This window comes from Populus euphratica, unplaced genomic scaffold, assembly GCF_000495115.2.
Source record: "Populus euphratica unplaced genomic scaffold, PopEup_1.0 scaffold19.1, whole genome shotgun sequence".
NCBI classification, from domain to species: domain Eukaryota; kingdom Viridiplantae; phylum Streptophyta; class Magnoliopsida; order Malpighiales; family Salicaceae; genus Populus; species Populus euphratica.
In genome coordinates this window covers 280,872-296,137 of record NW_011499853.1, presented here as the reverse complement: position 1 = coordinate 296,137, position 15,266 = coordinate 280,872, and the positions used below count along the sequence as shown (strand labels likewise).

At 36.3% G+C, this 15,266-nt stretch overlaps 1 protein-coding gene across 1 annotated transcript; it reads left to right on the top strand.

Moving 5' to 3' along the window:
- The first annotated feature begins 341 nt into the window (after nt 1-341).
- ATMIN7 (HOPM interactor 7) lies at nt 342-15,266 on the top strand. Its single transcript, XM_011020985.1, has 34 exons — nt 342-499; nt 645-755; nt 855-930; nt 1,265-1,517; nt 1,702-1,823; nt 1,906-1,964; nt 3,158-3,215; nt 3,296-3,380; nt 3,487-3,693; nt 4,041-4,099; nt 4,174-4,243; nt 4,336-4,404; nt 4,587-4,709; nt 4,810-4,863; nt 4,997-5,085; nt 5,235-5,331; nt 5,427-5,525; nt 5,650-5,850; nt 5,983-6,093; nt 6,162-6,346; nt 7,261-7,887; nt 8,136-8,553; nt 9,366-9,605; nt 9,722-9,845; nt 9,955-10,103; nt 10,351-10,707; nt 11,273-11,439; nt 11,536-11,786; nt 12,196-12,368; nt 12,809-12,925; nt 13,244-13,380; nt 13,491-13,812; nt 14,410-14,505; nt 14,694-15,266. Exons 2-34 carry the CDS (start codon nt 653-655, stop codon nt 14,754-14,756), a joined length of 5,361 nt encoding a protein of 1,786 aa, XP_011019287.1. The 5' UTR covers nt 342-499; nt 645-652; the 3' UTR covers nt 14,757-15,266.

Genomic DNA, 15,266 nt, shown 5'->3' with positions numbered 1-15,266 from the left:
TAAAATGATAAAAATATCAAATATAAAGAAGAAAAAAATATACAAAAAACTTGTTTTATAAAATAAATAAAAAACAAAAAAATTACAGATTTGCCATATGTACGGTAAAAGAAGAAGAAGGAGAAGTACATGTCCAAGGGAATGTAACGTCAGTACATTGGCTTATAAAAATTTAATAAAATATAAAGTAAGTTTCACTAATTACTACCAGCAATGAAGGGCAAAATCAAAATCTCAAGAAACTATAAGAGTATTGTTGTAAAATTATAAAATATAAGGATAAAAATGTAACATTGATGAATATCTAAGAACAAGAATGTAGTTTACCCCGTCTACAAATACACGTAGCCGATCTCCCCTGTAAATCAAATCCGGGCTCCTCGCGACGAGGCCTGTAGGAAAAACCAAAACTAAAACACGCGAGATCTCTACTCTCTTAGCATCTCCATTTCCAGATCTCAATTATTCGTCATTTCTCTCTCTAATCAAATAAGAAAAGGTAACAAATTCTATCAAATCACATCATTTCTCCATTTCACGTCAACGATGCTATCCTCTTCTTCGACCTGACCCATAATTTGCTTTAATTTTTTGATTTTTACGATGAAATCCAGTAACCCTAACTATCCATTCTCTTTTTGTAGAATTAGAAATGGCGGCGGGCGGTTTTGTTAGCCGCGCATTTGAATCGATGATAAAGGAATGTTCGGGCAAGAAGTTCCCCGATCTCCAAAAGGCTATCCAATCTTATTTAGGTTAGTTTTTTTCTTTTTAAAAAAACTTTCTTCTGGATCTTTAATTCTGATGGTGTTGTTTAGCTCATTTTGGAAAAATTGTTTTTTGTGTTTCTTCAGATGATACAAAAGAGGTGACTCAGCAGCCTAAACCCATTGAGACGAATCAGGCAGCATCGTCTGCTGGAGACGGGAGGTTTGTATTTAAAAATTCCATTCATGACGTAATGCTCTTTTGTTCTAATTTAGTTTTTAAGACGTGTTTCATACCCCCCACTGTTTATTTTCGCAAAATTTCATGCTATTTTCTTTTATTTCTATACACTGTCAAGTAAACTCAGTCAATCCGAATGATTGTTGTTTGAGTCTAATAGTAATGTGCTGCTGAGCTCAGCGGTTGTCGGATTAAACATGTTGAGATGGTAATTGGATTATTCCAGGGAATACTAGTTAACCAGAATGATTTGAATATAGCATGAACGAGTCTTAAAATTAACATAGGTGTCCTACATTATCATTTTTTTTTGCAGCTCACTTGATTCAGAGGGTGAAGGTGCTAAAACTGGAACAGAATCAGACCAGTCAGAAGCAGTTCAACATACTTATGAAGAGGCACAGCAAGCAAGTAAGCAAGCAGGCAGTAGTCGAAGCATCACAGTTGTATTGGCAAATGCTGGGTGCACCTTGGAAGGAGCTGAAGCGGAGCTTGTTTTAAATCCACTTCGTATTGCATTTGAGACGAAGAATTTGAAAATCTTAGAACCTGCTTTGGATTGTCTTCATGTATGTAACTTAATTTGTCACTATGCACTTTTGGATGTTTTCTTCTTGAACTTTGGCCTTGCGAGGGATCTTTATGCTGTGAAGGGATCCCAAACCCTTTAAACCTTGTTATCTATAAGAAATAATTGCACATATTATAGTTCGATGGCGATGGATAACTTATTGTATACTTTTCCAATTGCAGAAACTCATTGCATATGATCATTTAGAGGGAGATCCTGGTCTGGAAGGTGGTAAAAATGTTCTGCTGTTTACGGACATTCTGAACATGGCTTGCAATTGTATTGATAATTCATCACCTGATAGGTGCATTCACTTAAATGTATCTTTAGTTTAACTTTGTACATGTTCCTTCATGTGCCTGCTAACTTCTGATGACTGCGTGCAGTACGATTCTTCAAGTGTTAAAGGTACTTCTGACAGCTGTAGCATCCACAAAGTTTAGAGGTATATTGTCTAGAATACAATGGCAGAATTATTTTTAGCATTTCACTTTTGCATGATTAAAGGGATTTACCTATTGCTTTGCTGTATATTGAAGTATCTAGCTTTATAAAGATCTGGCACAGAGAAAAAGTTGTGATGTAGAGAGGTTTTGAGTGGTCTGCCTATGTGGTAGCTAGGTTATGGATAAATTAGAAATATTAGGTTTGTAACTAGTGATACATGTGTTTGGCATTTGGTGTTTTAAAATGGTAGGAGAATAATGCAATTTGGTTAGAAAATGTCAAGGGGTTGAAGGGTATCAAGTTGTTTGAAGAATATGGGATAGATAATTCATGGGGGGAAAGGATGTAAAAGTATGAAATGATATTTCATGGATATTGAAAAATTTCACTATAAAATATACATGGAGATTTGGTTTGCCTCGATGATGACCATAAAGGGAAAAAACTAAATACAAATGTTTGTTGTGAATGATAAATAGAAGTCCTTGGAGAAAGAAAGGAAAAGGAGAGAAGGGGGAATAAATCATATGCAGGTCAATTTACATTTATTTAGACTCGAGTCTGGTTGTTCTAACTTCTCACAAGACTTGGTTTCCTAAAATAGCAACACTTGGGGAAATCTCATTTAAATAAGTAAAGACTAAAACAAAGTTCTGATAACATATAAGACCTAAGACCCTTAGACCAGTAAAGTTATGTTCTTACAGAAACTAGAAAATTACCACGGTAAGCCTAATCCAATGCAAATATGGACAAATACAGACTAAAGACCAAAATGAGTGCCGAGACAGAGTTATTCTATGATCAAAATGCCTCCTTAGTGGTTCATGATTCAGAGCTTACCCTAGACTTCCAAATTGGATACGCATGTCCCAGCAGGCAGTATATGCATCGTCAAGTGGAGCTATCAACAGTTTGAAGTATTATTTCTGCACCTGAGGTGATGACATATAAGATGCGAATCACTGCTTTAGGGGACACTTTGAATGGGGTCGTTAATTGTTCGGGCTAACTAATGTTTGGAATTATTATTATACTTTTTGTCTAAAAATTATACCTGTTAAACCATGCACATTCATGCTGCTTTATTTATGTTGAAATGTACATTTGTCTATTTTGTTCTTCTTTTAAAATATCGATGCTCTGATTTAACTGAATGATATGCTATTGAAATACCTGTTTTAAATGCAGTACACGGGGAGCCTTTGTTGGGAGTCATCAGAATATGTTACAACATTGCTTTGCACAGGTTCTTACTTTGCAGTTACTAGAATGGTAATGTGATATCAACTTGGCGTTGTGCTTATGTTTTATTGTTTGGTTGTGTAGCAAGAGCCCTATAAATCAAGCAACATCGAAGGCAATGTTAACACAGATGATCAACATCATATTCAGGAGAATGGAATCTGATTCTGTATGGATTTAAGCCTGTTGTTTTAAGTTTCTTTTTTGTGCTATCTGTTGGAAAAGGAGAAAATATTTGGCTGCTCCTTTTTGATAACTTTAAGCATGTCTGACAGCAAGCTCAGGTTTCTACTTCATCTGGTTCTACTGGGAATGACGAAGGTGCTTCAGCAGAGAAATCAGATTTAAGCGTGGAAGAAACTCCAAATGCTGACCAAAACAAGGAAGAAATGACTTTGGGTGATGCACTTAATCAGATCAAAGAAACTTCTCTTGCATCTGTTGAGGAACTCCATAATCTTGCAGGCGGTTCTGATATCAAGGTTTATATTTCATTTATTGTATTGCTTTTCTTCTACCCTCGTGCCTCACTTTGTTGACAATGATAACCTTTGCACGATTGCTTCCTCCCAATGGAGTTATTTCCATGAAAAAAGAAAAACTAAAACCACAGACAACAGCATGCATATTTTTTGGTCCTACAGTAACATGTTTCCACTCTGAATCTAATCCTTTTGCATTGAAACAGCATAACCCTTATTATAAGATTATTTCCCCAACGTTAGTATTTTGCCGCTGCTGTGCATGGCTGCTGCTGTGATTTATTTTTATGAAACCTCACCTTTTGAATAGTACTGGTACTAACAAGAAACTGTCATACGTTGTAAAGGGTCTGGAGGCTGTTCTTGACAAAGCTGTGCATACTGAAGATGGTAAAAAGATTACAAGGTATGGATATGAAAGTATACACTACATATTGTATTCTTGCACAATTTTTGGTTGCTTCTAACTGTTATCTTTAGAGGGATTGACCTGGAGAGTATGGACATTGGACAACGAGATGCTTTATTGGTATTCCGCACACTTTGTAAGGTGAGTGTTTTTTTTTTCTTACCAGTATTCTATTCATCCTGTTGTTAGCTTTTTGGAGTCTTATTTATAATTTATAAGCTCAACGTTTGCAGATGGGCATGAAGGAGGATAATGATGAAGTCACCACCAAAACAAGGATTTTGTCTCTAGAGCTTCTGCAGGTTAATTTTATGGATTATAATTAAGATTTTTTGTAATGCTTTGATTGTTGGTCACAAAAGCATAAGAATTATTGTAATCTTTTGTATATTAGCAAGCCGATTTCTTGTTTGACAAAGTTGGTTACATTTCTTTCAGTACAAGTTCGGGTGTTTATATAAATTTTTTTGACATGCTGCTGCAGGGTTTATTGGAAGGTGTTAGCCATTCATTTACAAAGAACATCCACTTTATTGACTCAGTAAAAGCATATCTTTCCTATGCTCTGTTGCGTGCTTCAGTGTCACAATCTTCAATCATATTTCAGGTTCATTAAAATCACCATACCCTTCTTCTTGCATCCATTTCTATAAGAACCTGCTGTTAGATTGTTGACTTTCTTTTGATCATGCTTTCTCTCATGGCAGTATGCAACTGGAATCTTCTTTGTGCTTTTGTTGCGGTTCAGGGAAAGTCTTAAAGTATGTTTATGATCTTTACTACTTGTTATTGCTACCTTTTATATTATGAAATCATTCACTTTGATATTTTGACTCCATTTTTTATGCCATTAGTTCTCTTTTTTCATAAGTTGCACCTACCAAATATTTTCAGGGTGAAGTTGGCGTATTCTTTCCCTTGATAGTTCTACGATCATTGGATGGTGCAGAGTGTCCTGCTAACCAAAAAATGAGTGTTCTTCGGTAATAATTTTTTATCTAATCAATTGGATTTTGCAATTACTTCGCACATGTTGCAATTAGTTATATTGTCTGGCCTCAACGTTTTGTTCATTGATTTATTATTATGCTCATTTTCCTATTTTATCTTCTGATCCAGTGCAGTTTTGCAGGATGCTTGAAAAAGTTTGTAAGGATCCTCAAATGCTTGTTGATGTATATGTGAATTATGACTGTGATCTCGATGCACCAAACCTGTTTGAACGCATGGTATATACCCATCCAATATTATTTCATTTGCACTTCACTCTTTGCATTCGTATTGCCTAAAACTCCCTTTTGTTGACTCCTGGCTTATCATTTAGGTTACAACCCTATCTAAAATATCTCAAGGGGCTCAAGTTGCAGACCCAAATTCTGCTGCTGTGTCGCAGACTACTTCAATTAAAGGTTCATCACTTCAGGTTGGTTTGTCTATTCCTTTCTATGAATTAGCTAGTTAATCAACTGTTCTCTTCTGCTACATGTTTTATGCTGCTGTGTTAGCAAACGATGCCATATCAATTCTTTCTGCTTTGGCCTTTCCAGTGTCTTGTGAATGTACTTAAATCCCTGCTTGATTGGGAGAGATCATGTAGAGAATTGGAAAAGAAAAGTAAAAGCACTCAATCTCTTGAAGAAGAGGTTTCAGCTAGAGAAATTGCAGAGGTAAAAGGCAGGGAAGATGTGCCCAATAACTTTGAGAAGGCAAAGGCTCATAAATCTACAATGGAAGCTGCTATATCAGATGTGAGTGGCCTCTAGTTATTGTTGCAAATTAAACCTGAGGATTTGAGTGAAACATAGAATTATGGATTATTTATCTTTGTTAATTTGCTCATGGTACAGTGAGGGTTGATTGGTTGTTTTATTATTTTGCAGTTCAATAGGCATCCAGTTAAGGGCTTAGAGTATATGATATCAAACAAGTTGGTGGAAAATAATCCTGCTTCAGTTGCTCAATTTCTGAGAAATACTCCTAGTTTGAACAAGGTGGAATATCTGTTCTCTATTATATTCTATATTGTTTTGGGTTCCTATAACCATTTATAAATTTTCAGGCCATGATTGGTGATTATTTGGGCCAACACGAAGAGTTTCCCCTTGCTGTCATGCATGCTTATGTAGATTCAATGAAGTTTTCAGAAATGAAGTTTGATACAGCAATTCGTGAGTTCCTGAAAGGATTTCGACTTCCAGGGGAAGCTCAAAAGATAGATCGTATCATGGAAAAGTTTGCTGAGAGGTAAGAGATATTTGTGTTTGTTTTACATGTCATGTTAAAAATTGAATGTGAATGCTTATGCGTTTCAGAGTATGCTGTAAACGTGCTGTTTTCTTCCTTTTATTCCTTCGCAAGCCATGCTATGAAGTTGCATATCTGTGACATTGTCTGGTTTTGTTTTACCTTATTGGTTCGCTCATGTCACTTTATGGATTTAGGCTTCCATTTGTTTAAGATATATCCCATGCCATGATTCAGCTCTTCAAGTATTAGCCTTTATAAAGGGAAAGTTTTCTTCCCCCCTCAATGTGTGAAAACAAAGATTATGTCTTGAGTTTTATTTTTCTCTCTTCTTAGCATTATCTAATAGTAATTTTAGGCTGCAGCAAACTGCCTCTAAGCGAATTTTGTCTTTCCATTTCCTTTCCGTGTGATGCATTGATATGTATGTTTCCTAAGTCTTGCATAGCTATAATTAAAATGCCTGGCAATTTTCTTCACAGCTACTGCAGTTGTTCTCTACTTTAGGGAACTTGCATTAAAAAATATAGCAACTGACTTAAACATCTTTGCCCCTTTGTACAAAGAGTCAAGACATTTGGATGGGTAAAGGGTTGAGTTTTATCTGGATGTGATGATGCTTTTTGCTAGTGACTTTATTATTATTATTATTATGTTTTTTTTTTTTTTTTTGGTGTCTGTTTCTTTTAATCTTCGTGCTAGTGCTACTGGTGTTTGTTTTCAAGCTCAGTGATGGGGTCCTATGTGATCAAGAAGTTGAACATATGTTTTTTCTCATTAGATGCATTTATTATGTCTCATCTGTATCAGGTTGATAAACCTATGGTCTCAAAGTTTCAATTGAACATCAGTACTTCGGTCACATGCCATTGCTTTTTCAAGTTTATTAATTTTGTATGTTGTGTGTTGTGCAGATATTGTGCAGACAATCCAGGTCTCTTCAAAAATGCTGATACCGCATATGTTCTTGCATATGCGGTTATACTGTTGAACACTGATGCACATAATCCAATGGTGTGGCCAAAAATGTCTAAGTCAGATTTTATACGTATGAATGCCATGAGTGATGCTGAAGATTGTGCCCCAACAGATCTACTGGAAGAGATATATGATTCGATTGTCAAGGACGAGATAAAACTGAAAGATGATGCAGCTGGGATTGGGAAAAACAGCAAACAAAAGCCAGAAGGTGAAGAGAGAGGTGGCCTTGTCAGTATTCTTAATCTTGCTCTTCCCAAACGAAAGTCATCAACTGATGCCAAGTCAGAGAATGAAGCTATAATTAAGCAAACACAGGCAATATTCCGGAAACAAGGAGCTAGAAGAGGAGTTTTCCATACGGTACAACAGATTGAAATTATAAGGCCCATGGTTGAAGCTGTAGGATGGCCTTTGCTTGTTACTTTCTCTGTCACTATGGAGGAAGGTGATAACAAGCCAAGGGTTGTTCTCTGCATGGAGGGATTTAAAGCTGGAATCCACATTACACATGTTCTGGGAATGGATACCATGCGATATGCTTTTTTAACATCTCTGGTCCGGTAAGATCCTTTTCACCGTCGTTTCTTGTTTCTTGTTTATTTATTTATTTACTTTGTCTCATTTCTGCCATAACAGTTGACCTTTTACTTTCTATATCTATATCTACATTTGTTTTTGTTTTCTTACTTGGGCAATTTACAGGGTCAGTGTGTTTAACCTTACTTAATGGAAGCACAGCTCAAGCCTATTTATCATTATGTTAAAGATTGCTGATCATGATATTTAAGCTTCTGAATTTGTATGTCAGATTTACTTTCTTGCATGCCCCAAAGGAGATGCGTAGTAAAAATGTAGAAGCTTTGAGGACTCTGCTTGCACTATGTGACTCAGAAACGGAGTCCCTTCAAGACACTTGGAATGCAGTCTTAGAATGTGTTTCTCGGCTTGAATACATCACTTCAACTCCTTCTATTGCAGTAACTGTCATGCTTGGATCAAATCAAATTTCCAGGGATGCTGTTCTTCAATCCTTAAGAGAATTGGCTGGGAAACCTGCTGAACAAGTTTTTGTCAATAGTGTTAAATTACCCAGTGACTCGGTTGTAGAGTTCTTCAATGCTCTATGTGGTGTTTCAGCAGAAGAACTAAGACAGACTCCTGCTCGTGTATTTAGTTTGCAAAAGCTTGTTGAGATCAGCTATTACAATATGGCTCGTATACGCATGGTATTGTTTTTGTCCATTCAAATTCCAATATCTGTTTATTTTGGTGCTTGGTTATTTATGGATGTAGTTATTGTCTTGTGATAAATTGGCTCATTGAATACAATTGGTGCACTCCATTCTTGTTTTATTATGTAGTTCCATGTTTTCTGTTCTTTTAAGAACTTGGATTACTGAGTAAAAACTTGTTGGCAGATTAGAGATGGTTCCTTGCTGTAGGTAGGCACATGGGCCTTGGGATAGGGCTCACTTACCACAAGTCAATATGCTTTTCAATTAACCAAGATTGAATTTGAGATTCAATTAAAGATAGTTTTTTTTTTCCTTTTCCTTTTCCTTTTCTTTTCTTTCCCTTTAAAGCTCAAATGCTACAGTTTCTGTTAAATGGTAGTTCCTACTATTGGGACAGTCAAACTCCAAATGTCGACACCCCTCTTGATTCAGTAAAGTAGCTGGATATTTTATGGTTATGATTGGTGAGATCTCGAACATTGTTGAATGGAGTGTGCGCATGTGCCCTTTCGCAATCAACTCATGAAGGAGAAACAGTAGTCTGCATATTTCCATAAACTAGCTAAATATTGTATATAGTGGGCCAGTTGAAGTATTTAAAATGGCTAGCTATTGCGATGACCTTGTACATTGCTAATGAGAAGTTTGCCTCCATGGACTTTCCAATGTTGAGCAGTGTTATTTTCATTTTACTGGTGATTATTCATGAAAGCATGCTGTTCAACAATGATCTTGTGCTTGCACCATCAATTACATTTTGATTTTTTACAGATTTTAAGGTTTTTCTTTGATATTTGTTCCAGGTCTGGGCTAGAATTTGGTCTGTCTTGGCAAATCACTTTATCTCTGCTGGGAGTCATCATGATGAGAAAATTGCTATGTATGCCATAGATTCTCTAAGGCAGCTTGGAATGAAGTATTTGGAGCGTGCTGAACTTGCTAATTTCACTTTCCAGAATGACATTCTTAAACCCTTTGTTGTTCTCATGCGGAATAGTAGAAGTCAATCCATAAGGAGGCTAATTGTTGATTGCATTGTTCAAGTGCGTGCACTTAGCTTTCCTGGAGTTTTTTTTTTTTGAAATAATACTTCATCTTGAGAATTGCTATAAGCTATCACACCTTCCATTTAGAATTAATTACCTGGTGTCTATTGCAGATGATCAAATCTAAAGTTGGAAACATAAAGTCTGGATGGCGCAGTGTTTTTATGATTTTCACTGCTGCTGCTGATGATGAGATGGAATCAATTGTTGAAAGTGCATTTGAAAATGTTGAACAGGGTAGGAAAGGGGCCATTTTCTTCTTCTTTCAGTTCAACTACCTTGACTTATTCATGCTATTTCTCATCTTTTTCAATGAAGCACTTCTAATACAATGGAACATTTGCAGTTATCTTGGAACATTTTGATCAGGTTGTTGGAGATTGTTTCATGGACTGTGTAAACTGTCTTATAAGATTTGCCAACAATAGAACTTCTCACCGTATAAGTTTGAAGGCTATTGCACTTCTCCGCATATGCGAGGACCGTCTTGCTGAGGTTTGTTATATGGTCTTCACTAATCATATCTTTTTCTACAATTCTATATTTCTCCTAGCCATAAACTTGTGTTGTATATCAAGGATAAGTTTGTCTCTGTGTGTGTGTGTAAAGTTTATGACAATGCCGTATAATTATTGCAAACTAGTCTTGTTTGGCATGATATTTATTATCACCAACTATTTTGATTGCCTTGTTAACTGAACTTTCTTCCACTACTGTTTCTGAATGTTTTGGCAACCTTTAGGGTCTTATACCTGGTGGTGCTTTGAAGCCCATTGATGTTTCTGTTGATGCAAACTTTGATGTGACTGAACATTATTGGTTCCCGATGCTAGCTGGTTTATCTGATTTGACATCAGATCTAAGACCTGAGGTCAGAAGCTGTGCACTAGAAGTTTTGTTTGATTTGCTAAATGAGAGAGGTAGCAAGTTCTCATCATCATTTTGGGAGAGCATATTCCATCGTGTCTTGTTCCCTATTTTTGATCATGTTAGACATGCTGGAAAGGAAAGCTTAATCTCTTCTGATGATGAATTGTTTCGAGAAACCAGCATTCATTCGCTTCAGTTGCTGTGCAATCTCTTTAACACTTTCTATAAGGTATTAATTGTTTGTTCATTTTCTCTCTTCTTTCTCATTATCTATATTTGGACTATTGCTTCCATACATATTTTTGGTAAGGAGCTCTTTTATTTCAAGGCTATACTTCTATACCTTATGGTGCCCCATCCCCTAAAGGCTTTGTGAGATCCTTGCTTGGGTGAATTCTTGGACTTGGAGCTTAATTCTTGGCATTCTATCTTTGCACATTTTAATGGGAAATCTCTTTTGCTTTTTGAAAATATAAAAAACGTAGGATGCCAATTTGTTGACATCATGTGCGATGAATCATAAGGTTGAAATATTGAAAGACACTACAAATTAAGCATGTTTTTTAGTATTATTGGAAAAAATCACTGTAAAGGATGATAACATGAAATGACTTTCAATTCGATACACATTTGCTGGAATATATATCTAAGGCACATTTGTTAGAGTTGGATAAATTTTATATATTCTGAACAGACTCTGAGTGTTAGCATTTACAATACTATCACTATATTGTTTAGAAAGTTATGCATGTCATTTATCTGTGGAAATTATCATTGCTCCTCTCAATTTGTAGGAAGTGTGTTTCATGCTGCCACCACTTCTGGGTTTGCTTTTAGACTGCGCAAAAAAGACTGATCAGACAGTGGTTTCCATCTCTCTTGGTGCTTTAGTACATCTTATAGAAGTTGGAGGCCACCAGTTCAGCGAGAGTGACTGGGATACTTTGTTGAAAAGCATAAGGTTCATTTCTTATTATCTAGGTTATTTGACAATGCGAAAACCTTTTTTAGTTTCTTATTACTAAGCAGCGTTTCTTTTTATTTTTTTGGACACTAGAGATGCTTCATACACAACACAACCACTTGAGCTGCTCAATGCTTTGGGTTTTGAAGGTTCTATGGTGCTAGTTACAGATTCAGAGGTTGGCACAGATAACCATCAGATTGATGCCAGTGATAATGGACATGTATCTCCACTGCCATCGCCAAGTATCAGTGCTCATGGCACTAGAGGGAATCCTAATGCAATGGTCTTACTGGATCACAACCAAGAATTTGGACTGCAAAGTAATTTGGAAGGGTCAGAAGGTTAGTTTGTCTTATGTTTGAATTATTTTTTTCTCAAGTAAAAATCTATGTTAAGAGAAACAAAGTGCATCATACAAGAACTTCTCCTTGTGTAAGCTAGAGAAGCAAAGAGAGAACAAAAGAAGTGAAGGAAAACTACAAAACTAAGAAACTAGCTACTGAGGTTAGGTCAAGTGAGGGCAAAAAATTATTGATGAGACTGACAGATTTAAGTGGCATGGAATGAAATTAGAATAAGTTATTCTCCAAATTGATTTTCTAATAGCCATTCAGAGACGAACAATAAATCACGTTTTCTGTAGTTTTGGTGGTGTGGTCCTCTTTATGCTATTGCCAGCACAGCCAAAGCCAGTTATTGAAATGTGTTCAGTCACAATACTTATAAAACTGAATATGTTTATTCTTGAAGGCCTACCATCACCTTCTGGAAGATCTCAGAAACCTGCTGAAGGTCTTCAAAGGAATCAAACTATAGGTCAAAAAATCATGGGAAACATGATGGACAATCTGTTTCTCAGAAGTTTTACCTCCAAATCCAAGGCTCGTGTTTCTGATGCCTCAGCACCATCTTCTCCTATCAAGGTACTCTTCTGCTTTTTCCCAATTGATCGCGAAAGAGTTGCTTTCTAGAAGCTGTTTGAAAATTTAATTCCTTAATCAGTTCAGGAGTAAATTTGTTTTCAGTTTTGTATTTCTGATGTGGTTTTTCCTTTGGCATGATTTTTTTTTTTTCATGATTGATTCCAGGATTTATTTGAGACGATATTCACCTATTATAAAGATTAAAAGGAACAGAACCCTATTCTTTTTAGGTGTTTCCAATCATTATATTTTACTGTATTTGTATGCTATTTATGCTAGCCATTGTATTTTCAAGTCTTCCAAATTCTCATCTATGGTCAGCCAAATGAATCATCCAAAGGAAATCTTATTATATACCATTATCTATTTCTTTGAGATACAATGCACTCTACATATTTTCTATTCCCCTTATCTCTGTTCTTTGTCTGGTGCTTTTATAGATTCCAGATGCTGTGGGGTCTGATGCCAAAGAGGAGGTGGAAAGTCCACTTATGGCAACTGTTAGGGGCAAGTGCATCACTCAATTATTACTTCTTGGTGCCATTGATAGTATTCAGGTATAACTCTCTTTTAAATTTTGATGTATGAATTCTATTCATCATTCCTTTCCCCTTTCATGGAACATTCTAGATCTATCTTATGTCCAACTTAATTTGTGCTTATGTACATTTGGAAATCCAGTTGCTTCAAGCCATAAAAATCTGTTAGGACAATTGCTAATTTTCTGAATCATGTTGTTTCACATATGCTGTTTCTTTTTGGAAGTACCAATCTTGTTTAGTGCATCTGAAGGTTTAGGGAAGACTAGAAGAGAGAAGTTTGCTTTGTGACATGTTTTTTCCTTTTTAATAGCAGCATCTTCTTAAAATTTGCAGAAGAAGTATTGGAGCAAATTGAAAGCATCTCAAAAGATTGCTATAATGGATGTTTTATTGTCCATGTTAGAGTTTGCGGCTTCCTATAATTCATATTCGAATCTCAGAATGCGTATGCACCATATTCCGGTTGAGAGGTGGGAAACAATTTCTTGCTGTAATTTATTTTTCTTTTCTTGTTTCTTTTGCATTAGTGGTTTTGATCCTGGCATTGGAAGAACACTGAATACTAGTTCATCTTTGGCAGGCCTCCTCTAAATCTTCTTCGGCAAGAATTAGCTGGAACTAGCATTTATCTAGATGTGTTGCAGAAAACAACTTCAGGTTTTGATGCCATCAATGAGAAACAGCAAGAATCTAATGTTGATGTTGCTCAAGTTCACAATGATTCGAGCTTTGCTGGGCATTCTAGTGGGGAAGAGAAACTTGGAGGAGTTGCAGAAGAGAAACTCGTTTCTTTCTGTGAACAGGTACTGAGGGAAGCATCCGACCTTCAATCCAGCGTAGGAGAGACTACTAACATGGATGTTCATCGAGTCCTTGAGTTGCGTTCCCCAGTCATTGTTAAGGTATGTAATCTATCTCTTATTTGTTTCTGAAATGTCATTATACACAGAACATGCTGCAAGAGCTGATTTAGCACACGTATCCATCATGTGTCTCTGGTAAGAAATTTTTTTCCTATTTGCTCCACTCATTGCAACTTTGTTGGATAAATTCAAGTTTCGATCCATATGATTTCACATCCTGGTGTTGGTGATAACTAGCTTCACAGATGCTTTCTAATGTATATAACTTGTTACCACTAGGGTTGTTTCTTTCTTTTCTCCCTTGTTTCTCTTCCTTGGGTGCCTTCGTACTGATTTTACTGTCAGGGATTTGTTCAATCAATTTGAATTTTCCTTGTTAATAGCCAATGCGTGCACACACACACATGATGAAAGTAGGAAGGTAGGGAGATGACGTTCACAATCTCTAATGGTACTCCCTTCACTTGTGTGTACTAACTATTGTACATTTTAGGGTTCTATTTTCTTATTTGAAGGTGACCATCTATTATCCACCATCAAAGTGGAGTGGTTGTTTGAAAATATAAACAAGTTTGCTTGATTCTTTATTTTCTGTAAACTGCACTGGTCACAAGGAAATTTACCACTCTTTTTCAGGTGCTCAAGGGCATGTGCTTTATGAACAACAAGATTTTCAGAAGACACCTGAGAGAGTTCTATCCCTTGCTTACAAAACTTGTGTGCTGTGATCAGGTAGCTTGAGTTAAAGAATGTTTAGCAATGGAAGTTAAATTTTAAGTTCTTATTTTAACTTCCATATCCATCAGTTTGCATGATGCTGAATGGGGGATTGTTTTTACTTGTATTGTCTGCATTTTTATCTTAAACATTAGAATCTTGGTGGTTGCTCGAAACTAATTATCTGTTCATTCGGTTTTTAGATGGATGTTCGTGGGGCACTCGGTGATCTTTTCAGGGTGCAGCTGAAAGCTTTACTGCCATAGTGGTTTTTATAGTGTCCGTTTGTGGAGGAATTACTTTCAGCAAGGCAGAACATTCGAGGTCTGATTGTCTTAATGTTCAGCTAATTTTCCTGTGCTCGACTATGTGTTTTAATTTCGTTTGTGAAGTGTATTGGTAGATTCTTCCCTTTTTTTAAGCAAATATACCTCTAGGGACCCGAGTTTCGAGCATAACAAATAGAAGGCATGTAGAGTACGGAGATATAGCGATTAAATTTCCTTCTTTTTGTACCATTTTTTTTTTTTGCTGGTGATTTAATTGAAATTATGGCATGTTGTTATTCATAAGAGACGAGAATCAGCATGTTGATGTCTGCTTGCACCACTGTCTATCCAACCTTTGTCTTTTTGAACAGGACTATCCAGTCCAATTGTGTTTTGAATACAAAGCTTTCTTCCTTCAATTCTTGGTGGCCTTGAAAGAATACCTAAACCATGCTTTTCATTTCATGGGGCCCTGTGTAGGAGGAAAAAGTGTCGTGTTACTTGCCC